This window comes from Podarcis tiliguerta (genome assembly GCF_965153285.1).
Source record: "Podarcis tiliguerta genome assembly, chromosome: 6".
NCBI lineage: Eukaryota > Metazoa > Chordata > Lepidosauria > Squamata > Lacertidae > Podarcis > Podarcis tiliguerta.
This window is the reverse complement of record NC_139539.1, coordinates 91,793,721-91,819,464: the sequence shown is the minus strand read 5'-3', so window position 1 is coordinate 91,819,464 and position 25,744 is coordinate 91,793,721. Positions and strand designations below refer to the sequence as shown.

The 25,744-nt window shown below is 42.7% G+C and overlaps 1 protein-coding gene across 2 annotated transcripts in view; it reads left to right on the top strand.

The window, feature by feature from the left end:
* Positions 1 to 7,813, top strand: part of RALGPS2 (Ral GEF with PH domain and SH3 binding motif 2) — a 103,688-nt gene extending 95,875 nt beyond the window's left edge. For both annotated transcript variants that reach the window (XM_083446346.1, XM_083446345.1), the window contains one exon: positions 1,609 to 7,813. In XM_083446346.1, coding sequence (XP_083302472.1) covers positions 1,609 to 1,638 — 30 coding nt within the window. In that variant the 3' untranslated portion in view covers positions 1,639 to 7,813. The remainder of the gene's footprint in view (positions 1 to 1,608) is intronic.
* Positions 7,814 to 25,744: the final 17,931 nt, after the last annotated feature.

Sequence of the window (25,744 nt, the reverse complement as noted above, 5' to 3'; positions counted from 1 at the left end):
AGGCCAAGACATCTAGAGCGGATAACCTTTACCCTTCTGCCCCTGTTGTGAAATTTAAAAGTTACTATGCCATGTTAAATGCATATCCTTTCCCAATATCTGTATAAAATACCTAAGAAGTAGCTCTGCTCAATTTAGAAACAGACTTTCAAAAAATAAACCGACCTACACAAATATTAGGCATTAGATTACATTGTGAGTGGGGAACTAGATCCAGTCAGTGGGCAGATTCCTAAACCCCCCATCCCCCTCAGGCCAACTTTGTCTGGTAGGTGGGGCCACCCACATGAATCATCTGCTATCATAGTGATGTTAAATGATTGACATCTGTCAAAGTTTAAAGGAGGTTGCTATAACTGCCAATCAACTGATTTACTGCAATCTCCTTGAAGTCATGCATTCAGTACCAGTCAGCTGATTGGCTCTGGGTGCGCCAGAGGCTTGTTATGACTACAGACCAGCCTTCAGAGACTTCCTGCAGAGGGAAAAATTATTCGAATTCAAAGAAATTAGGAAGGTTGCAACTGGTTGTGCCTCAACTTTGGATCTCACTAGGAAAAGCAATCTAATAATGGATTCCTACAGTCACTTCTGTTTTGACCTTATGGAAATGTGTAGCTCTCCAGTGGTAAAGAAAATAACTTTTTGATTGCCCAGAGAACATCTGTTATTCCTTCCTTTGTCCAGGACTGTCTATCATTGAATTTATGCTCTTATAGTAAATTATAGTTCGGAATATGAAGAGGAGCATCCTTTGATTTTTCGTGGTGCGGTGAATGACTGAGTGATAGTCTCAGCAAGGCTAATAAATTGGCTTCTGAATAAGATCACTGTTTAACTGCAAAAGAACAACACCCAGTCGAATAACATTTATTGTTGCTATCCTATCAAGAGACACAGGTGCTCTTCAGGAATAGTCATGGATTGACTCCAACTCCAGTCTGAGCAAGGGGAAGAGACTACCCCCTTATATTCTGCCTAATTCAGGCCACAAATTCTACTAGCAAGCAAGAAAACAAAATAGACATTTGTTTATATCTTTCCTCACATGCAAGCCAACTTGTACAGTAGTGGGCAATCTCCAGCTCACAGGCCTTTGGAGATGATACCCAAAATATAAGATACTTTAAGGTTTATTTTCACATCAGGAGGCAGGAATGGAGGAGGGGCTGATTCACATTTTAATGCAAACCTACCTAATTTGCTTTTCCCAAAACAATACATGGAGTTTGGAATTCGTACTTCTCTGAATTTTGTGTTGCAGTTATCTAACAAAAATGTGTTTTCAAATATATATATTGGGGAAAATATAGATTGAAAGGCATCTATTAGTGAAAATAATTTACAAAAATTATATTAGCAGAAAATAGGAGAAATACACACTAAAAATGCTGGTGAATTTTCATGAGAGCTTTTAAAACTAAACACCACAGATGTGAAAATGTGACAAACTTGAATTAAGATTTTAAAAGATGAGAAACTGAGCAAAACCAAGATTGACAGATTTCTCCATTCCTCACAGAAAGCCATTGTTTGCTTTTTGCGCCAGAGCTGAGCTATAACCTAGAAATCTAATTTTCCTTACAAAAACATTGCATATGTTTTTAGGTTCCTGCCAACTTGATGACTTTTGAGTGACAAACTTCTTCAAAACATGAACGAAGATGACACTTTTGAATGCTGTCTGCCTATCTCCTAGGTTGAGGATGGAGGTTCTGGCGGAAACATGCCCAGTTATACTTCTGTGCCAGAACAAAGATGGTAAACAGAGTTTCAAATCTCTGAAGTACTGAACAAAAAAACATACTAAGAATTCAGGGGATGGAAGTGCAAGAGGAACTGCCATGGACCATGTTGCTGCTTAATATTTTCTGAATCGACCTGTGGAAACCACTGCCTTAAAGAATGACAGGAAACCCAACATGAAACACCAAATACTCTGTGTGTGTGTGTGTGTGTGTGTGTGTGTGTGTGAAAGAAAGAAAGAAAGAAACCTCTGGCGGTGCCGTGCTTAGGTTAAATCAGATGTAGCTCATTCGCATTTGTGTTAACTTTGTTAGCTTTGAATTTAAAAGTCCACCTTTGTTTCTTTGTAAAAGGAAACCTCGTACTGCTTAAGGGTTGTGTTAATGGGCAGGTTTGCAAGGACATAGCTTGTGTGTTCTTGAAGAATGTGCATTTACTATACTCCATATCAGTTCTTTGGGGGCTCAGATAATTGGCATCACTGTTTTATTTGTTTATGCTTAGAATGTGATAAATGTAATATATGCAAGTTTATTCTCTTTTCTCAAAGCACTGTCTTTGTGGAACCTAGTACTGTATATGGGGATTTTCTTTCCGACAAGTGGCACAACAGCTGAACATTAAAACACCACACCCTCCTTTTTCAGAGTTCTTGGTTGTAAATTTCCTGATAGAAATAGTCTGCAGGATTTGGTAAAGCAAGCTCTGGGAAATATCATCAGGTCAGAACTGAGCCTTCATTCCTCAGCGTATTTTCAAATGGGTGACACTCTTTTATTTCCCCAACAATGCATTGTAAAGCTTTTCAACAGGCCTGTTTGCCGTTTAAAGCCCCATCTTTTGTTGCATTGATAACATTTTACAAGTGACAGTCTTACTTCACATCTCTTCTTGCCGATTGAGACGCACAATGCCTGTATTTGTAGTTTGGAATTCTGAGTTACACTGAACTCTTCTCTATCAGATATAGAAATCAGATCTCCGTAGCAAAAGCTCACAAAATGCAACTCTCAGCATAACCAAGAAAAGTAAGAACTTGACATGAGAGAAAGCATTGATAGAATAAAAATTTAAAGAGTGGATTATTTCCTACATGAAAATTAGATGTGTAACTACACTTTTTGACCACATTTGTGGAAAATAATTGCATTTCAAAGATGCGTCTCTCTCTTTTCTCCTCTTTTTGCATGTGGTTCTTTTCTGAAATGCTTTGAGGCTTCTTCAGAACCTTCCGGTGATGGTAATCAAATGAAAACAAGGCAAGTAGGAATATACCACAGCACTGCAGTCTAGTTAATAAGAGAAAAGATTGTATTCATTCTGCAGATTATCATGCGTTAGCTCTATGCTTAAGTTTATTCACAGATGAGTAACAATCTTTTTATTTTTATCTGCTTCAGAGTAGAATTTTGCTGACTCATACTTCCAGAGCCCAAATTTTCCAAAGAGCTTCCCCCTAATTAGTTAGAATAGGGCAGAAAGGAAAAGAATAATAACGACATGAAAGTTGCTCTGAAGCTGCAAATATAAGTTCATCTTTCTAAGTGATTGACGTTTGAATCTGCTCCTTTTTTCTTCCCATAATAATATTAAAGGGTTTTGAATATTTGCCCGATGAGGAATGAATGTTCAGTTCTGACCTTGTTAGTGGTGTCATGTCACTTGCTTGTTCTGTGTCACTTAGTTTACATGTCTCCCACAATAACCCATGTTGGGTGTTTCGTTAAAAAAAGAGAGAGAGAGACATCTTCATAGCCAGCAGTATTACTGTACAGAATTTGCACAACTTTCCTTTTTAAAATTACTACATGTTTCTTTTCAGAATAAGCTTTTTTTAAAAAAAAGAAATGAAAAACAACTTCAACACAACACTATAAATGTATGTACTTAGTATTATGGAAGGTAATCCTGTGGAATTTTTATTTTTTTAAGAGAAAGAGTGAAAACAATTGTGTAGATACATTGCAGGCTAACCATATTTGTTCTTCATGTTTTTATGAGTAGAGAGATGCAACTGGGAACCCCTTGATATGATGCAGGTTTGCAAAAGACAGAGGGCCAATTCACATTACATTTCCCCCCGTGGTACTTCATTAGGTTTGTGGCACACTAAACGGGTCTTTGTGAAATTTTTCAATATTCTGTCCAAATTATAGCACAGTACATCCCTCTTCAATTAGTTTTGAAGTCTTTTAAGGATATAGTTAGCTACAGTCAAGACAACCTTTTGTAGTCTTCACGAGACCAGTTCATCACATCAAAATCTATGTTAAATGGAGATTATTGTTTTTGTGACTTTAGCACACACACAATGATCCCACAAATTGACTCAAAACCAAACCAGGTTGACAGCCTTTTCTTATATCCATACAGCAAGTTTCAAAAGTTAGGAAAGACAGTATTAAAAGCTGGCAAACAGTCCTGGCTACCTTTTGCCAATGCTTTTATCCAGCTTCAAATATAATACATTTATCAGAAAGCTTTGATTGAAAATGAAACTGCTTTCTCTGGTTTATGAGAATTAGCAGAGAGAGTTGTGACAATTTCATAGGTTTCAACTAACATGATTGATACATTACATGAACTTAGATTGTCTTAATATTACGCACAACTACTGAGCCATTCCAGTTTTATGAGGTGGTCAAATTGTCAAAAATAAGCTTTTTACATCTTTTTACATATAGCCACATGTTACTACACCCCTCCCCCCGTTTACCAAAAATTTGAGGTAAAAAAAGGCTTGATTTATAATATTTCTTTTATGGTTTCTTTTGTAAATGAATAGTCTTTTAAATATACTATCAGTAGAAAGAACTATTTAATTACTACAGTATGATTCAAAAGGCATTGTGTTAAATCCTGTGATGTAAAATTTCACACCACAGTGCTATGAATTCCATTAAATTTATTTACTTTGAAACAAATGGCTTTTAAAACAAGGCTCCCATCCAAAAAATATTAAACCAATCTGTGTCTGAATGAGGCATTTTAATTGCTTGTTATCACAAGTAACCTTTAAAAATGTTAATCTACCTGTGAATTTTAACAGCAGCAGGAATTCTTTGTCAAATTTATTTGACAGTGTTAAATTGAAAACACTTCAGGTTTTTCCTATGACCTCAGATACTGGTTGCTAAATATATATATATTTTTCTATGTTTTTATTATTCCACCTAAAACCAGTCAAGTAGTCTTAGTATCTTGAATAAGTGATGTTTTGATTTTAACAAAACAATTCACACAATAGTTCACACTCTCTGAGTTATATGCCGATTTCTGTGAGCACTTTGTAAAAAGGAAATGGATTGTGCTACAGTAATTTAGTTTACAATTTGGTAAGATGTTTAATAAGATGTTTTGAAGTTTCCTACAAGGAATGTTTAATTCAAAAGAGTAAAATTATCCTGTTAAAATCTAAAAAAACACCCTTATTAAGGTTGAAAACATACAGCAAATACAGAATACCTTCCTCCTACTGTGCCTGTTTTTCACACTGCTGTTATCAACACCTTGATTAGAGAATCTCTATAGCACTCCTTAACTGAATTTATCAAGTTCAAATATATCAGATTTCTTCACTTTCCATGCAATAAACTTTAGGGATCAGTTTTTCCACATGGTGTTTCACTTAGTTTTTCACTCATTCTACCATCCCGGATAATTTTGTTCTTGTCCTGCTCATTTGCAATTGGGCAGCAGTGTGTAAGTTGTTTAATGTCATCAGACTCCTTTCCTGGCATATTTCAGCAAAAACAAATCTTTGTAACGAAACCACAGGCGAGGACAACTTCACACGTGACTTTTTCCTTCATGGAAATTACGTCAATGTACATGGGGAAATGTGTGGATTCAGGGGAAATTGATGCAAGCACTGTACCTGAGTCACACATTTCCCCCTACATAGAGATTGTAAGAAGAATGACCCTGAAATTGCTTGCATAAATAGTTTGCGGGTTACACCTGAACTGTAAATGCCTGTTGTGAATGTTGCTTTTAGAGACTCACCACCACCAGTTATAAAGACTGGTGTAAAGAATATTGTGAAGCAAAACTCATAGTTTACTTGCTAACTTTGAAACACATTCCTATAACCCTGTGAATTAGTCAGGGATACACAAATCTGTTTCAAATGAAGCCCAGTCATGAGGTGATCTTTCCAGTTGCATCTTTTTTTCTCATTGTTTTGTACATATTTCTCTTTCATTCCTAAGTGTTATTAATCCTGATCTACTTTTCTCACTTGGTATGCTGGCCGCTATGAAAAACACTAAAACTGGTACTAAATAGCCAGTTTTCCTTTACCTGAAAAAATTACCCTTTTTAATAGTTTGCGGTTTGCAAGTTGCTCCTTTCCTTCCATTAAAAATGGCTTGTGTCTAAGGTTAAACGCTGCAATTAAAATGATAAGCAGATACAAAATGTCCCTTCAAAGCAGAATGCCATTTCCTGCCCATCATTGCATGATGGGCACAACATATCTGCATAAGATGTTTGCCAGTGCCTTAATTACCTGTTTGAAGACCAACTGGGCTAGCCAACCATCACTATTCCTATGCATTACCCCATTCATGCAAATTGTGTTTTGAAGGAGCCCCATGGAAGCTTCCTTGAAGCTTGAATAGTCAGTTTTTCTTGCCTTCCTTTTGAAGTTCAGTATTAGTATAGTAGTGGACCCGGTGGTTTTGATTCATTCCATTCTCAAGTTTTTTGAACAATAGTATAGAGCTGATTTGAATGACAATTCAGACCTTTGCTAGGTGGTAAGGTCCTCTGGTAAGCTGGGGACTTCAGGGCAGCCAGGCCCAACTCTCATCAGCACCATTGGAGTGAGCGAGCCCTTGAGTCATTTAAAAGAGCAGCTCTGGATATCACACAATATGGACTTTGAAGCTAGTTCAACCTAATTACGAACTGAGCACTCCATGATGCTGTGTGTTTGAAATGTCTCTAGCAACCTAAGGTTTTAAGGTAGACCAGGTCACATCTGAACTCCCATTACCTAAATATAAACAACCTCTAAAGCATTTCAATATTTTCATTATGTTTTTTCAGTCACCTAACGGCACTCATAAAGAAATCGGAACATGCCCCCCCCCCCAATTTGGTTTATTGTGTTATTTGAACTCACTCGTACAGAAAGCATGTTCCCTTTTTTAAAAGTATATCAATGTATGGAAGTCATCAGGAAAAAATCCTATGCAAAACTTGGTAAGTAACGTAACACATTTGTCTTTAAGCTTTGATGGACTGGGGTTTTGAGAAACAAAATTAAACTTGAGTAAAACTAACTCAATAAATAAAACTGAAGGCTATGTTCATGAAACAATTGTTATTTCTTCAGATACTGAGGAAACTGTTATGTTCCCCCCACAGCCCCACACCCATGTGAATCATAACCGAATATATTTTTAAGTCTAAACCTCAGATATGATAGTGCAAGCGGTTGACAGCTGCAGGTTGTGAAAAGTAAATGTTCACATCTAGAAATGGATATTGCAGTATCATAAGAGACTCATTGTGAAAGGTTGTGTATAGATGAAGGAAGCTACTGTCCATATTGGGATAGTTCTTGAATCTTGGCCTTGTTGAACAACCAAGAAGCCGAAAATATTTCTTTTGTGCAATGCAGAAATAAGGAGAAAGATGTTTTCCTTCTGGATTGTTCAGCAATGTCCAAATTCAATAACTACTACTATTCCTGGAATCCTGAATTACAAATTAATTTATTGCTTATGCTACTCATAACCTACTGCAAGTTAATTTATGGGAGGGGGAGAAAGAAAGTGATGCAAAGTCCACATTATGCAAAACACAAGCCATTTTTAATGAATCTTCTTCCCTGTTGACCTGAAGCACCATTTTGATTGAGGTTGAATGCACTATGATCTCAATGAGTGATGTGCAGTTTCGCTGTTCCTTGTCCTTTTTCCTCCCGATTTTTAATACGTGTGTGTGTGTGCGTGCGTGCATTTTGAACTGCGTGTTTGCATTAGCTATTTCAACATGGCTACAAGTATGGACTTAAAAATAGAATTTTCCTACTGAAATAAATAACTTAAAATTTCAACCATGTGCATTGTCGTTTTACATACTCACATGTCTATTGCAGCAAATCTTGAGTTTGGAGCCAGCTTTCTCTAAATGGAGTGACACCTTGGATCAGCTGAAATTTGGCAGTAACAAGCTGTCTTTCAGAAGAGTTGAGGCAAAATGGGAATATGCTATTGCCAATAACTAAAATGAGCAAATTGGTTGGGGTGTTAAACAGCATAGCGGAAAAGCATGTAGCATCTAATTAATTTTCTGAAATGTTATAAGCACTAAACTCTCAAGTCTCTTCTAGCTTCCTTCATAATCTTGAAGCAAACTTTAAAAAGCATTATCTTGGAGCACTTATGCTAGATGCCCCAAGTGGTTTGAGTTTCCAGGGCAACAAAGTTGGGAGCAGCTAAGAGTACTTTTCCACAGGGCAATCCTCTTCCCTAGGAGAAGCAGGCAATCTTTTAGGTATTTCCTCCCCAAGCAGTGTTGGGCTTTCATTAATCGAAGCCCACCCTCTAAATTGTTCCCAAACAGCACCAGAATATTGTACCCTGGTTGTGAGTACCTATTGTACCTATGGTCAGTGAGTCAAATCAGTGAAAATATGAATGCTGGTTTCTAAGTGACAATTCAACAGACTTGTCACAAACTTTTCACAATGTGAATTTGTTGAAATGAGCTCTTGGAGATATCGCTGTGATTGACTATAAGCAGCGACTGGCATTTTAATCTCTCAAGTCATATATCTGAGATATATGACAAGGAAAAATCTCTGCGCCCATCATCTTACTGATGGCACAAAATCCCATAGCCAGATAAGTGTGTTAAGGACATTGAAATCAATTGTATGATTTCCAGACGTTGATCACTTTTGTGGCTTCCCTGCTAAAAACAAGGAAAATCACTGCAAAGCAGTACTGGGAATGTTTTTGAGATCCCACCGTTGCCTCACCAACACTTTTTGGTGATGTTGTTGTTCAGTTTATTTGGTCTGCTGACAATAAACGATCAAATACAGGTAGTGTTACCAAGAAAAACACAGCAAGTAAATAATATATGCATTATATAGGTAAAGGTACCCCTGCCTGTACGGGCCAGTCGTGTCCGACTCTGGGGTTGCACGCCCATCTTGCTTAAGAGGCCGGGGGCCAGTGCTGTCATAGAATCATAGAGTTGGAAGAGACCACCAGGGCCATCGAGTCCAACCCCCTGCCAAGCAGGAAACACAATCAGAGCACTCCTGACATATGGTTGTCAAGCCTCTGCTTAAAGACCTCCAAAGAAGGAGACTCCACCACACTCCTTGGTAGCAAATTGTTTATTGTCCGGAGACACTTCCGGGTGATGTGGACAGCGTGACGAAGCTGCTTTGGCGAGCCAGCACCAGCGCAGCACATGGAAACACCGTTTACCTTCCTGCTATAAAGCGGTACCTATTTCTCTACTTGCACTTAGGGGTGCTTTCGAACTGCTAAGTGGGCAGAAGCTGGGACCGAACGACGGGAGCTCACCCCGCCGCGGGGATTCAAACAGCCGACCGTACGATCGGCAAGTCCTAGGCACTGAGGTTTTACCCACAGCGCCACCCGCGTCCCCATACATTATATACATGCACTCAAATTGAACCTATTAAAATGAGCATAAAACATGGAACATTTTGACTCGGAACTCATCTTCATGACGACGACGATGATAACGATAAGTTTCAGGAAGTTCTAATAGTCGGAATAGGGTGCAATTTGCCAGTGAAGCTGCTTTGGAGGAGTCCTGCTGGTGATTTTAGCTAAGGAAAGGAGTGGTGAATCTTTTTGGCCCTGTGGGCCAGATCTTTAACTCCCCACCACACCCATGGGCAAACCTTTGACACTTGGGCAGGCCCACTCACCTGTCGGTCATCTGACGTCATGTGTCAAGGAGCCATCAGGCAAATGGGTCATCCACAGGGCAGGAACAACTTGAGGCGTGAAATGCAATTAGCTTTTATTCACAAAAAGTAACAACACAGCAGAGTTACTCAGGCTCGACTCGTTCAGCTCGAGATGTTGCTGAAACTGACCACTGGCTCTCCTCTGGGCTTGTCTGGCCTGTTGCTCAGCAATTTGCAGGACTCTCCTAGAGTGGGGGGTGTCAGAGAGGAAGGAGAGTCAGCAGGTCTGAGACTGTCGTGTTGCTGGGTAGCAATGGCAATCTCTGGCTCCTCTCTGAGTCTGTGTTCACACTGCAACTCTCAGCCTCTAGCCCTGTCCTGGAAGGGCCTCCTTCTGACCAGTGGCGTAGCGTGGGTTGTCAGCACCCGGGGCAAGGCAAGTAATTTGCCCCCCCCCCCGCTGCACTGTCCCTTCCCCAGATAGTCCCTCGCTCTCCACACCGCACCGCACGCCTGGCACCCCCCCCCTCCACAGTGGGCGGCGACCCAGCGGCTCGGATCGGATTCGCACAGCCAGCACTGCAGTGAGAGAGAGTGAGTGAGCCAGGTAGGGGCAGAGAGCTGCGAGTGCGAGCGCGCCCCCCCAGATGTTGCGGCCGGTGTGGCCGACCCCCCCTGCACCCCCCACGCTACGCCACTGCTTCTGACCCCCACTTCATAACTCAAACCCTGATTCCAGCACCTCCCAGCTTATTCCATCTCCCAGACTGCTTCCACCACCATCATCTGAGGTCACCATGATCTGAGAGCCAGTGTGGTGTAGTGGTTAAGAGCGGTAGTCTCATAATCTGGTGAACCGGGTTCGCTTCCCCGCTCCTCCACCTGCAGCTGCTGGGTGACCTTGGGCTAGTCACACTTCTCTGAAGTATCTCAGCCCCACTCACCTCACAGAGTGTTTGTTGTGGGGGAGGAAGGGAAAGGAGATTGTGAGCCGCTTTGAGGCTCAGTGATAAAGCGGGACATCAAATCCAAACTCCTCCTTCTTCTAAGTCGTCTTCGGTGTCATTCCTGGGGGGCTCTAGGGTAGACAGCACTTTCCACTCTTCCTTATCCAGTCAGTCCCTGACATCATGTCCGGTTATTGATAGGTTTGTGATCTCATCCACCTGTCAAAGCTGATCCACAGGTTTAGGTTTGCTTTGGCAGCATGTTTCCCATAGGGAATGCGCTGGCAAAAGTAGCACCAGCGGTATTAAACCTTCCTCTCACCAGCTGCTGAGTGAAAGGTTCAGTCCTCCTGTAATATATAGCATATAGTAATATAGCATAATTAAGGAATGTTGGGAAATGGTGGAATGAAATTATATGACTTTAGTAGAAATATGACAAGGATTTAAGTATAGATAAATTTTAAGATTTTGATGGTAAGATAAGGTTAAAATAAATTAAGACAATTAAACGATAGAAAGCAGTGAAAGACGGAAAGGATTTGCTGATTTAATTATTAACTGGAATACAAAAATGGGAGGTGGGAGGAGGTCGAGGAAATAAGTCAATGAAAGATAAAGATATGGAAAATGGACGTGTTTTTAAATGTTTTTGTTTTTTCTTGTTGTGTTGATGTATTGTTTTTTTCTTTTATTTTTGATGTATTGTTTCCTAATTTTTTTTTACTGTCTTTTTCTTTTCTTTTTTGTAACTATAAAACCTTTAATAAATATTACTTTAAAAAAAGAAGAAGAAGAAAGGTTCAGTCGTCCTGGCTGGTCTGCTTCCCCAGCAGGACTGAACCCTCCACTCGGCAGCTGATGAGAATCTAGCTAAATAACTAACATATTGTGCTATTTATCTAGTTCACGTCTGCCAGATGTGATTGGGGTTTCCATTCCCATACGTGGTATGGGATTTATTTATTTGAATACATGGACACACACATAGGATTAAACTGAAAATAGATATATACAGTGGTACCTCGGGTTAAGTACTTAATTCGTTCTGGAGGTCCGTACTTAACCTGAAACTGTTCTTAACCTGAAGCACCACTTTAGCTAATGGGGCCTCCTGCTGCTGCCGCGCCACTAGAGCACGATTTCTGTTCTCATCCTGAAGCACTGAAGTTCTTAACCTGAAGCACTATTTCTGGGTTAGCAGAGTCTGTAACCTGAAGCATATGTAACCTGAAGCATATGTAACCCGAGGTACCACTGTATGTGATATAAAAAGTCATCCTCAGTCTTTGCTCCTTATTGAAAAACAATCCATTTTTATACTGTTTATCTTCACCAATAAATATACAATCATATGAACGTACTGAAGGCAAAAAGGTTGAAACTTTTTTAAAAAATGATATTTTGCTATTTATTCAAGGAGAAGCAGCATTTAAGGTAAAATGAACATATTCTTGAGAACATGGAGTCACATGATACTCCATGTCAATCCTACTGTTTCTCTGCATCACACCATTTTAGAGTACCGTACGTTCATTTAGCTCTTGTTAAGAAATTAGGTGCATTAACGTCTTGCGCGGTGGGTCTAAACCTCCTTTCTACCTTATTTCCCTGATAGTACCATATACCTCTAGACTCACTGTTGGTTTTTCTTGAGTTTTGGGTGTTCTTTCAATGAGACAGAGCAGAGTTTTCATTATTTCCAAATTATGGAACTTTTTACAATCCTGTAAAGTATTTAATACTGCTAAACAGTAATGTGGAATTAATTTGTCTGGGGGGTTCTGTCCATTTTTTCCAGGGATTTCTTTCCCTCATAAAACCATTCAGTTCAGTTCACCGCAGCAGAAGTCGGTTGTCGGGTTTTCTGACAAGACCTGCTTCCAAAGCATACACACGGCTTCTGTGCTTGCAGACAGTGTCTGGGGCACACCTGGGGCACCACAGTTCAGATGGTGTTGCCATAGGAGACTGTAACTCTTTCCTGAAACGTGTGTTTTTCGAGAATCTCAGGGGAGGCCTTTTTCACCTGTCTTCTCTGCACATAACAGCCTTGGTTATTGAAATTTGGCATGCTGTTCTCCTTTGTGCAATAAATAGATTTATCGCTTGCTTATCCCAGCCTTCTGCTAAAGGAGCTCAGGGCACTGTATCTGAAGGTAGGTGATTATTCTCCTAATAATCTGTGGAGGACGTTTCATGTTTGGTTAAAACGACTTTGTCAAAACCATTCTATGATGTGGAGATTTGAGCCCAGGTTTCCCACACCCAAGTCCAACCGTTATTGTACTATACTACACTGACTTCGTTGACTGCAATAGTAGTCAGGGGGAACTAGCCAGGCATAATAAATTTAGAATAGCAGAGCGATGGGAGTCCACGAACTGAAGTGAACCCCAGCCGACAAAGCATCAAGGCGAGTTAAACCGTAGAGTGAATTTGACAGCTGGGTGAGGCCAGGGTTACTCTGCCCCTCCTCTCGTTGATCTAAACAAAACCTCAGCTTCTAATAACTTATGCATTTGGAAAGCCAACAAGGCATATACGGTTTCCCCAGTGTTTTGCACTGTCTGCCATATGAACAACTGTCTGCCTGTTGGAGAAAAGCTGTGAGGGTGTCCTCGGCAGTGGCGTAGCGTGGGTTGTCAGCACCCGGGGCAAGGCAAGTAATTTGCGCCCCCTAACCCGTGGATTTTAGTAGGGGCAGAGAGCTGCGAGTGCGAAGCGCCCCCCCCCCAAAATGTTGCGCCCGGTGCGGCCGGCCCCCCCTGCACCCCCCACGCTACGCCACTGGTCCTCGGTGCACCGAACTCCTTGCTCTCTGGAAACAAGTTTGTTCCCTTGAGGCCACAATGGCTGGCCTAGAAAGGATCTCAAGGAAGGAAGGTTTCACTCTGAGGAAGAGAGACACAATCCCTTAGAAGGGACCCCTTCCTTGGAGCATGGGCAGCTGTCCTTTCATGCCAATGGTGCTTCTCTGGAAGGCTGGGAGGAAGAGGGATCCTGGTGGTGGCTGATTCAATCATTAGGAACATAGGAAATTGGTGTGTGGTTGGCCTATGGACTGCAGGGTGAGTTGCCTGCCTGGAACCTGCAGCAAAATGTTGTGGTGTGGAATACTCCTGTTTGGTGTTACAGTCAGCCTTCTTTCGATATGCCACTCCATCCCACCACCTCTCACGTGGTTTTCAATCCCGTCTCCCGCCAACAGCCAGCCTGCATCACATTGCCATGGCACATTATCAGTCCTCAAAGAGCTGCTTTGGCAGGTTCCTTCTCCCTTTCAAGGTTTTCCCTAAATATTTTTGTATTTCCCCAGTGCCACCGCCACTCCTACTGATACCTTGTGTGCTTTTGTTGTTTAGTTGTTTAGTCGTGTCCGACTCTTCGTGATCCCATGGACCAGAACACGCCAGGCACTTCTGTCTCCCACTGCCTCCCGCAGTTTGGTCAGACTCATGTTTGTAGCTTCGAGAACACTGTCCAACCATCTCGTCCTCTGTCGTCCCCTTCACCTTGGGCCCTCCATCTTTCCCAACATCAGGATCTTTTCCAGGGAGTCTTCTCTTCTCATGAGGTGGCCAAATTATTGGAATCTCAGCTTCAGGTTCTGTCCTTCCAGTTAGCACTCAGGGCTGATTTCCATAAGAATGGAGAGGTTTGATCTTCTTGCAGTCCATGGGACTCTCAAGAGTCTCCTCCAGCACCATAATTCAAAAGCATCAATTCTTCGGCGATCAGCCTTCTTTATGGTCCAGCTCTCACTTCCATACATCACCACTGAGAAAACCATAGCTTTAACTATACGGACCTTTGTTGGCAAGGTGATGTCTGCTTTTTAGGATGCTGTTGGTGCCATTTTTGGTTATGTAAGAATCCAGTCTGAACTTCAGGAATATAATTATATATGCACATTCTAATCTCCCTTTGCCACTTACTCATCCCGCCCCCCTCATGCTGTGTCAATACTGCAGTTCTTTGCAGAAACGTGTCCTTTTAAATTCTTTTTTCTCTCTGTACTATGCAACAATAGGCATTGGAAAAAGGGGCGCATGGGAAAGCTCAAAGAGGTTTCTCTGCTGTGGGCCCCAGCAAAAAAAAGCTTGGATGTAGGTTCTGAGGAAGGAGAGCCTGCATTTCTGAATTCTTCAATAGTCCTCCATAAGTCAAATAGCTTCCAGTTTCATTACTACTCTGATTCCTTCGGAAAACATCTGGAGTTTTAATGCTTTTTTCCCTATCGCTGTTAAATATTTTTGTTTTGTTTTGTTTTCCTACCCACCCCTTGCTGTTTGGAAGAATTCATACAAAGTCAGTCAGCTTCGAGGGGAAGGAACCGTGAGGTCTGTCAAATGAATTAGAGGAAAATCTTGCATGTTGGAGCACAGGAGGAAATAATGTAGACGGTTACATAACATAACCAGATATTTCAGCTCTTGGGTAGGGAAAGAGCTGGGTGGCTGCAGTTTCTTCACCCATTGCATAACACCAGAAGGGGGTGCCTGGTTAGATTAATGAGTAGCAAATGCTTGAAGCAGGCATTCTGTACACCACAGGCTAATAATGCAATAACAGAGCAGTTGAGCCCTAAATGAATGCTTAGCTGTTGGCCAATTGATGAATTAAGTCATGTTGATATACCTTTTTTGATGCCAGCTCAAAGCTCTCTGCACAATAGGAGAGATTAATGTTTATAGCTGAAGCTTTACGCCTCGGGTTGGGGGATCAACAACACTATTTGTGAATAAATATAGTCATTACTGGGTTAGTTATGGATGTCTGGTACCCATTACATGGGAACAAAACAACCTTGCGACTATGGTATCCAGTAAACATTTCCTAAACAATGCCGTACTTAAATCAAGTTCTTGTGCTGTTCTTTGTCCATCTACCCTGAAGTGTACAAGAACTGTCACAATAAAATAGTTTGCTGGCTACTAATTCAGAACCTGGAGAAGCCACTCCTTACATCCCTGCATGCCAGTAGATTCCCGTCAGCTTGCTGGAGTGGAAACAGACAATAGTTTTGAAGAGAGTAGATGGTTTGAGAGAGGCTTAGCTTCCCTTCATGTATATGCACATTTCTTGGTCCCCTTCCGCCAACCAGGTTTTTGAAGCAATGCAAGACCCTGAATGATCTGTAAAAAGGTAAAGAGGCCCCTGACCATTAGGTCCAGTCGTGACCGACTCTAGGGTTGCGGAGCTCATCTCGCTTTACTGGCCGAGGGAGCCGACGTACAGCTTCCGGGTCATGTGGCCAGCATGACTTAAGCCGCTTCTGGCGAACCAGAGCAGCACACGGAAACACCGTTTACCTTCCCTCCGGAGTGGTACCTGTTTATCTACTTGCACTTTGATGTGCTTTCAAACTGCTAGGTTGGCAGGAGCTGGGACTGAGCAACGGGAGCTCACCCCGTTGTGGGGATTCGAACCGCCGACCTTCTGATCAGCAAGTCCTAGGCTTTGTGGTTTAACCCACAGTGCCACCCGCGTCCCGAACGATCTGTAAGCAGGCTTAAATTGTGTGAGATAAGCTTTTTCATACATGACTTTTTTTACAGTGTGCAACTGGAAAACGTAAAGTTGAGCATCTGTTTGGGAATGTGCTTACTGTACAAATACACCCATCAGAGCGTGGAGATTGGCTGCAGCATTCGGAACCAAATCCAGGTTTCATCTCAAATAGTTTAGAAAATGCCCCCTATTCATATTCACCAGCTTTCAAAAACAAACTACAAAATGACTCTCGCGCCTTTGCAGTTGAAGTTGAGATATCATAAAACACAGTTTTCCTCTTCTCTCAATCATCCTAAGGCACCCACATCTAATTTTTTGATATCATAGTGAAGAAGAAGAAGAAGAAGAAGAAGAAGAAGAAGAAGAAGAAGAAGAAGAAGAATGGGAGTTTGGATTTGATATCCCGCCTTTCACTCCCCTTTAGGGAGTCTCAAAGCGGCTATCATTCTCCTTTCCCTTCCTCCCCCACAACAAACACTCTGTGAGGTGAGTGGGGCTGAGAGACTTCAAGGAAGTGTGACTGGCCCAAGGTCACCCAGCAGCTGCAGGTGGAGGAGCGGAGACGCGAACCCGGTTCCCCAGATTACGAGTCTACCGCTCTTAACCACTACACCACACTGGCTCTCAAGTGATCTTGTTGATGTCTCCAGGGTTCATAACCATAACATGCTTTAGTTAAAAGGAGATGAAGAGTGGCAGAAAAACCACGAAGGTCGTAGACATATGAGAGTCCTGAGAGGACCCTCCTGAGTCACACAAGGTGTGCAAGCCTGCTGCTAGTGGTTCCCTTTTTTGCCTTTTGACCAGGGGATTATTGCAGGACAAAGGAAATGTGTGCCTCTATCACAGGCAACAATGGCTCTGCAATACCAACACCAACCAAATCTATTATAGACTGTCTCCAGCCTTAGTCATTTCAGTTCTGGACCCTACTGGTTTCAATTAACTGCACGCACATGGCGCCTGGAACCAAATCCTGAAATGTCTTGCCTTGAATTTAGTGCGTGTCTATTTTAAAAAGTATGAATATCTTGGGAGTGGGGGCAAACCACCCACCTCCCAATTCTCCTCTGGCTTAGCAGGGATTCAGCACTGCCAGCTGATTCTTCTTTTCCATCTACAACTCTTCAGCTGTCGCTCCTTTTTAGATGGAAATAACTTTGTTTTGAATAAAATGCTGGTGTTGCTTGTGAATTTTAATCCCTCGGTCCTCAGCCCTAATAGGGAAAAGGTGGTGTTAGGAAGGCTTCATGGCAAAAACACTTTCAAAGCAATCCGTCCATCTCTAGAGGCAGTTTAGTGACATGGTTAGGTTGACATTTATTTTTAATACTGCTTTTTGACCAAAGACACACACACGCACAAACAAACAAACAATTAGTAAATAGTAAAGGGACCCCTGACCGTTAGGTCCAGTCGTGGACGACTCTGGGGTTGCAGCGCTCATCTCACTTTATTGGCCGAGGGAGCCAGCATACAGCTTCCGGGTCATGTGGCCAGCATGACTAAGCTGCTTCTGGTGAACCAGAGCAGCGCACAGAAACGCCATTTACCTTCCTGCCAGAGTGGTACCTATTTATCTACTTGCACTTTGACATGCTTTCGAACTGCTAGATTGGCAGGAGCAGGGACCTAGCAGTTCAAAAGCACAAGCAGATAAATAGGTACCTCTCTGGCAGGAAGGACGATTACACAATATTAAAATAAAAATGATGTTGGCACAATCTGAGAGTAAGCTGCTACTGCATAGCAGAAAGGACAAATCACTTCCATGCCTCTCTATAGCATCCCGCCCACCACTGCTGCACTGAAATCATTGCAGCCTGTCCAGCTTGCAATTTCCACACAGTACAAAACATAGTAGTACTAAAGGGGATTCGTGTTACCTCATGGCCATCAGTGTGAGAAATTGCAACGAAAGGCTCCCCTCTATTTGTCAACTCCAACCTGCAACTGGAAGCCAACTTGTACTGGGTGGGGGTGGATTGAATGTATAGTGCAATATATTATGCTACAGTGGTGCCTCGCAAGACAAAAAGAATCTGTTCCGCGAGTCTCTTCGTCTAGCGGTTTTTTCGTCTTGCGAAGCAACCCTATTAGCGGATTAGCGGATTAGCGCTATTAGCAGTTTAGCGGCTATTAGCGGCTATTAAAGGCTTAAGGGATTAGCGGATTAGCTGCTAAAAGGCTATTAGCAGCTTAGTGCCTTAGAAAAAGGGGGTGGGGAGCGAAAAAAAATTGCAGGAACTTGCAAGACATTTTCGTCTTGCGAAGCAAGCCCATAGGAAATTCGTTTTGCGAAGCACCTCCAAAACGGAAAACCCTTTCGTCTAGCGGGTTTTCCATTTGCGAGGCATTTGTCTTGCGGGGCACCACTGTATAGGATTTTCTTTTCGGGGGGGGGGTGTAGGGTGGTGCATGTGGGTCTCAACCAAACCCTGTGCTTTAGGATCTGAAAGACTGTGGTCTGCAGTAGAAGGAACTGCTGAACTTATCAAACCAGGTTCTTTGTTAAGTCAATGGCCCTAGCTGGACCTGCAAGTACCTTTTTTTTTACTTTTGTAAAGGGTTCAACATGTCACTATGGAAACAACTGGCAGGTGGTGCATTTTCAGGAGGGGATCAGCCTGGCTAGATGCCACACCACATCTTCCAAGGGGTGGGAAGACAATAGACCAGGGACCTAGTTTTTTTAAAAAATCTGGTGTGGATCTGGAAGCTGGAAAGAGATACAGGGGCTGGACTTGGTCTCTGTGCCAAATTCAAAGCTATGAACCTTGGAGTCTCTTGCTGCTCAACAACAAGAGTGCCTGTGACAATAGCATGGGTTTTCTGTCTCTCTCGCTCTCTTCTCGGCCCCATCCACGCTCTTTCTTCTTATCCAGTCACCTCCAGACTGGATTATTGTAACTCGTTCTACGTGGGGCTGCCCTTGAGACTGACCCAGAAACTCCAGCGGGTGCAGAATGCTGCAGTGAGACTCCTTATGGGGTCTTTGCTGCGAGATCACATTCACCCGGTGCTATACCAGCTGCACTGGCTCCTGGTGGAGTACAGGATCAGGTTTAAGGTGCTGGTTTTAACCTTTAAAGCCCTATACGGCCTAGGACCCTTGTACCTACGGGACCGCCTCTCCTGGTATGCCCCACAGAGAAACTTACGGTCTTCAAATAAAAACATCTTGAAGGTCCCAGGCCACAGAGAAGTTAGGCTGGCCTCAACTAGAGCCAGGGCTTTTTCGGCCGTGGCTCCGATCTGGTGGAACACTCTGTCACAAGAGACCAGGGCCCTGCGGGACTTGATATCTTTCCGCAGGGCCTGCAAGACAGAGCTGTTCCACCAGGCCTTTGGCCAGGGCACAGCCTGACTTATTATCTTTCTCTCTCAAAAAGAAGGTTGTGTTAGGCATGCGGTAGAGGTTGCCCTCTATGTGCTGTTGGACTGTGTCTTGCTCCAGCCAGCATAGCAGATGCTGAGAGGTTATGTAAGCCGTAGTTCAACGACATGTATAGGACACCAAGCTGGCTTCTGCTGCTGTCGGCAATAAGATCTCCAAAGAAGCTAGAGCCAGCTTGCTCCCCTTGCTTGGCCCAGCACGGTATTCCATTCAGGGCTGCAATCCAGCATGAAATCACCACTCTGTCGCCTTCTTTTCCAAGCACACAACTATGATTTGTTTTGTTTTGTGGCTTTCATTCCTACTTGGAATCCTCCACAAAATGGTTGGACAATGCGGTCAACTGATTCCAATGCTTCTCTCTTTTTTCTATTTCAGAGAGAGGGAGCAATGACCCCACTGGGGAGTCCCTGGCCTTCCCCTGTCTGAACAGCCCAAGGCCAGCTTCCAAGAACATTAAATTTCAGCCGCCTTTTCCACTCGGAGCTTGGTTAGTTTTGTACCGGGCCCCCGTCCTCCACCCTCCTTTTTCTTCTCCGGGTCTTTAAAGCAGGAGGCACTCCAGCCAAAATATTCGTCATGTTTCCAAACTTCCCTGCTGCTTGATTTATATACTGAGAGGGCTGAGGGAAAGATTCCAGAGCCATGTGCTGAGTGTGAACGAACTTACCTGCAGATGTGCAGCCAGCCAGGTCTGCTGGTGTGCTATGGCTAGTTCTGCCCAAGTCCAGTCATCCATGCTGGACTCTCGGCCGAATGCTCTTGGTTAGAATGGATGTGTCACAATTTCGTGCTTGTTGAGCAGAAAACAAGAAAACCCAAGGTCCTTAGCATGCCGGACTCTGCACTAGGCACCAAGTTACTTCTTTTGACAGGGCTCCTCACTTCCCCAAGTAGTAAGATGTTTTAGGGCAGTGCTCCTTAGGTTTGGCTTCAGTGTGGTGTAGTGGTTAAGAACAGTAGTCTCGTAATCTGGGGAACCGGGTTCGTGTCTCTGCTCCTCCACATGCAGCTGCTGGGTGACCTTGGGCCAGTCACACTTCTCTGAAGTCTCTCAGCCTCACTCACCTCACAGAGTGTTTGTTGTGGGGGAGGAAGGGAAAGGAGAATGTTAGCCGCTTTGAGACTCCTTATAGGGAGTGAAAGGCGGGATATCAAATCCAAACTCTTCTTCTTCTTCTTCTTTGGAAGAGAAACATACCATGTCTTTATGTAGAAACTGGCTTGTTGATGCATCTTTCTTCACTTTGCTGTCTCATCATTGTATTAGAGAGAACCACCCCACCCCCCCGGCCCTGAGTAAGAAAATGTAAGATTAAAATGCTTTGTGAAACTTGATCATTCTTTTTCTGATGAATGGATGGGGGGGCAGGCCTTGGGTGTAGAAATCTCCCTAGTTTGAAGCAGAACTGAGCAGGAGTAAGTGTGAAGGAAGAAGTTTTGCCTTTACAGTGGTACCTCGGGTTAAGTACTTAATTCGTTCCAGAGATCCGTACTTAACCTGAAACTGTTCTTAACCTGAAGCACCACTTTAGCTAATGGGACCTCCTGCTGCCGCTGTGCTGCCACCGTGCGATTTCTGTTCTCATCCTGAAGCAAAGTTCTTAACCTGAAGCACTATTTCTGGGTTAGAGGAGTCTGTAACCTGAAGCGTATGTAACCTGAAGCGTATTTAACCCGAGGTACCACTGTATATCTTCTTCTGTGCCCTGCAGAAAGACATGTTTTCATGTCTTGATTTTCTCAGTTTCATATAATGCATTTTTTTTAAAAAAAGAAAGAAACATACAGCAGCTCTTGTATTTTTTATCTGTCCTTGTACACAGATCACAGTGCTTAAAGCATGGGTAGGCAAAGTAAGGCTATATTCTGGAGAGAGAAAATGAATGAATTCCTATGCCCCACAAATAACCCAGAGATGCATTTTAAATAAAAGGACACATTCTACTCATGTAAAAACACGCTGATTCCCGGACAGCCCACAGGCCGGATTGAGAAGGCGATTGGGCCGGATCTGGCCCCCGGGCCTTCGTTTGCCTACACATGGGTTAGAACATTTCTTTTCTGACTCATGCGACATGATTTTTCTTTTTTTCTGTTTTCTTCTTGTATAAAGAAACAGATAAAAAGTAATACCATTGTGTATCCTTCCCACTGGATAATGTATGAAATAAGAAGTTGTATGAATCAGACTTCCAACTGCAGCATGAAAACAGATTCCCGGTACAGGCTACATACGCATTAACTGCTTAAAACACGGGGAGGTAATTCACACACACACAAACACACACAGTGCGTTGCAAGACACATTTTTACTTGCTGTGTACACCATTGTCTGATTACCTGATTTGTTTCCCTCTGCCTGCAACCCCCCAAACTCCTGTTAAATGAAGCCACTAGCTGCACATGTGCAATGGATGTCCAAAATGTACACACCTCCACTTAAGAGCAAAGTGAATGTGGCTTCCATTTTCAAATTGGATTGGAGCTGGTTTGTAGGAAACCACATCCAACCGGACTGTTTCCCCCAAGAAGCTACAGGATGCAGATGGTTTGTGGCTAACACTGTGTGATTGGGAGCAATGTTTGTGGAGTCAATGGTAATGTTTATACAGCCTCAACGTGACTTAGCAGTGACTAACCAGGACTGGCACCACAGTTCAAGAAGGACACTGACAAACTGGAACGTGTCCAGAGGAGGGCAACCAAAATGGTCAAAGGCCTGGAAACGATGCCTTATGAGGAACGGCTAAGGGGGCTGGGCATGTTTAGCCTGGAGAAGAGGAGGTTAAGGGGTGATATGATAGCCATGTTCAAATATATAAAAGGATGTCACATAGAGGAGGGAGAAAGGTTGTTTTCTGCTGCTCCAGAGAAGCGGACACGGAGCAATGGATCCAAACTACAAGAAAGAAGATTCCACCTAAACATTAGGAAGAACTTCCTGACAGTAAGAGCTGTTTGACAGTGGAATTTGCTGCCAAGGAGTGTGGTGGAGTCTCCTTCTTTGGAGGTCTTTAAGCAGAGGCTTGACAACCATATGTCAGGAGTGCTCTGATGGTGGTTCCTGCTTGGCAGGGGGTTGGACTCGATGGCCCTTGTGGTCTCTTCCAACTCTATGATTCTATGAGATTTGGGTGTTGCGGTGAACAGCTTGGTGAAAATGTTGACCCAGTTATGTGGCAGTTGTGAAAACTGCTAATTCCGCGTGGTGGATTGATAACAAAACTACTTCTGTCACAATGCCTTCTATAGCACAACTGCGCTTGGAGTACTATGAACAATTCCAGTTGCTACACCTCAAAAAGGATATATTTGAGCTGGGGAAGTTTCCGAAAACGGCAACTGAAATGACCAAGGGGATGGAGCCACTCCGTAGGAGGAAAGATGAGTAAGCAATGGCATGACAAGAGATGGATGAAATGATTCATGCCGTAGAGAATGTGGTAGGCAGAGGTTTTTCATGCCTCATAATATGAGAATCCAGGGCCGTTCCATGAAAGAAGAACTTTGCACGTTACATAAACTCTGGCATTTGCTCCCACAAAAGAGGGTTAGACAAATTCATGGAGGATAAACCCAACGGTGTTGGTTCCTGGGGATCACAAGTGGGAGAGCACAGAGGCTTGTGGACTTCTCGCAGGTATCAGCTTGGCCACTGTGAGAACAGGATGTGGGGCGATGCGGGCCTTTGGCTAGGTCCAGCAGAGTTTTCGTGTATTCTTCCTCAACCCATTCTCTATCTTCCTCACTGCTTGGAAACAGAATGGCAATTTGGTTGTTCACTGCTTTCTTTCTTTTTTTTTTAATAAAATATTTATTAAAATTTTCAGAACATTACAAAAAGAAAAAAGAAAAATAAGAAAAATACACAAATAAAAAAAAATTAAAAACTATTCAATCTTTCATAACTTGTCTTGCATTTGCTTGCTTCCCGGACCTCCTCTCACCTCCCATTTTTGTATTCCAGTTCAAATTTTTTATTCAGCAAATCCTTTCCCTCTTTACTTCTATCCTTATCTTTGATCTTAATATATTGTAACTTTGAATTTTCACCTGTTGACAATCCATTTTTACATATTCCTTCATAACATTATTACTAAAAACCACTTAACCTCAATCCAACATCATTCTAACATTCATTAATTTTGCAATATTTCTGTAAGTAGTCTTTAAATTTCTTCCAATCTTCTTCCACAAACTCTTCTCCCTGGTCTCGGATTCTGCCGGTCATTTCCGCCATTTCCATATAGTTCATCAGTTTCATCTGCCATTGGTTGTTCACTGCTTTCATTGATTCTTGAGGGTTAGCGTCAGCATTTGTCACTAATGGAAAACGCCGCCTTACAAATAAGCATTGCCACGTACCACCATGTTCAAAAATCATGGGCAGAATTCTTAGCAGCTCAGATCACATTATGCTCAAACATCACATGTTCAGAAACCATTTGCTGGCTCTTCCCTTTGCCTCCTCTCTTACTTTTCATCTTTGTTCCCCGGGGGCTACTTTCCCCTTTTATTCCAGCAATGACTTATGTAAGTAACCGAAAAGGAAATTAGGAACAGGCCAAAGCTGGCTCCGTTTTGTTACTGAGAGTGTGTGATCTCAGCTGAAATATTTTTGTTACTACCAAATGCTGACGTTCCCCCTCCAGATTGGCACTTAACCGCTCTAAGTTCAAGGGCTGTGTCATAAACCTATTCCTCCAGCACAAAATCTTAATCAAAAAACAACATTGTGTAATGAGGCCTGCAAACGGTAATCGGTGAATCAGCTAAAGATTCAGTTGGTTGATATACAGGAGGCATATTGCATGTTTTTTCATTCTATTTTAGCTCTAGTCTGTTACTGAAATAAGGAAAAACAATAGCATGCATATTAGAGTGCTGTAGAGTGTTCAATATTTCAAATAGGTTATCTTATTGGAATTCTTACATCAGTCCTGTAAAGTAATAGGCTTTACTATTATCATCTCCACATCGCAGTTCGAGAGCTATTTGATTCAGATAATTCCCAATTTGTAGCTTTTCTTAGCCCAGGGATGGGGAAACCTATGGCTCAGTCCTTTAAAGGCCTTCCTGAATCCCAAAATGGTTTTTGACCTTCTAGGGGGACAGCGGACATGACTTTCACTGCTCGACAGCTTCAAGAAAAAAGCAGAGCGCGACCTCAACCCCTGTATATGGCATTTATTGACCTGACTAAGGCCTTTGACACTGTAAACCGTAATACTCTATAGACAGTCCTTCTGAAAATCAGCTGCCCAGATAAATTTGTGAACATCCTTTGGCTCCTCCATGATAATATGACAGCAACAATCGCAGATAACAGTGGCTCTGAAAGTGAACCATTCACAGTGGGATCAGGTGTTAAACAGGGATGTGTTATCGCCCCAACCCTGTTTATTATTTTCATTGCCATGATCCTACACATTGTTGAAGGGAAACTCCCTGAGGAGATTTCACCCCTCCCATATCCAAGAATCTCCTGAGGAGTCTGCTGATTCTGCAGAGAGGAGGAGGCGTGTTCTGCTCTCTACTTATTCTGCTCCAGCACCACATCAAAGAGTCAGTCGGTCAGTGAGTCGGTCGGTCAGAGAGAGAGTCAGTCAGTGTGTCGGAGAGAGAGAGACTGAGTGTTAGAGAGAGATCGTGTGTATAGATAAGGTTGCTGCTAAGAGCAGCTGCAGACACTCAGTGCGGTTTAGCATTCATTTATGCTCAGATCTATTTAGCTCTGTATATAGTTGTATAATAGTTGTAGATAGAATAAAGAAGATATTCTACAGAGCTGCTCTCCGAGTTGTTTATATACTCTGCTAGACTCTGCTAGACTCTGCTGTGCAATGACTGTCTACTTGTGGAAGTGAATCCGGTGCTCACAACTCTAAGCTGTGAGTCCACAGCACTTTGACCTGTTCCTGTGCTGAAGGTGGTCTCTGGAAGTGCTACTCAGCTCGCCTAGCCCAGTCGGGGCCGAAGTGGATGAGTCCAGTTAGTGGCACTGGCTCAAGGGCGATGCTGACACTCCCCACCGGGGTAGAAATCATATATCAAACAGATGGAAAGGTCTTTAACTTGAGTAGGCTGAAAGCAAAAAGTAAGGTTACCATAACTTCTGTTACAGAGCTTCAATATACTGATGACAATGTTGTGTGTGCCCACTCACAGGATGACCTCCAAACCACCCTAAATAGTTTCACAGAAGCTTTTGAAAAGCTTGGCCTA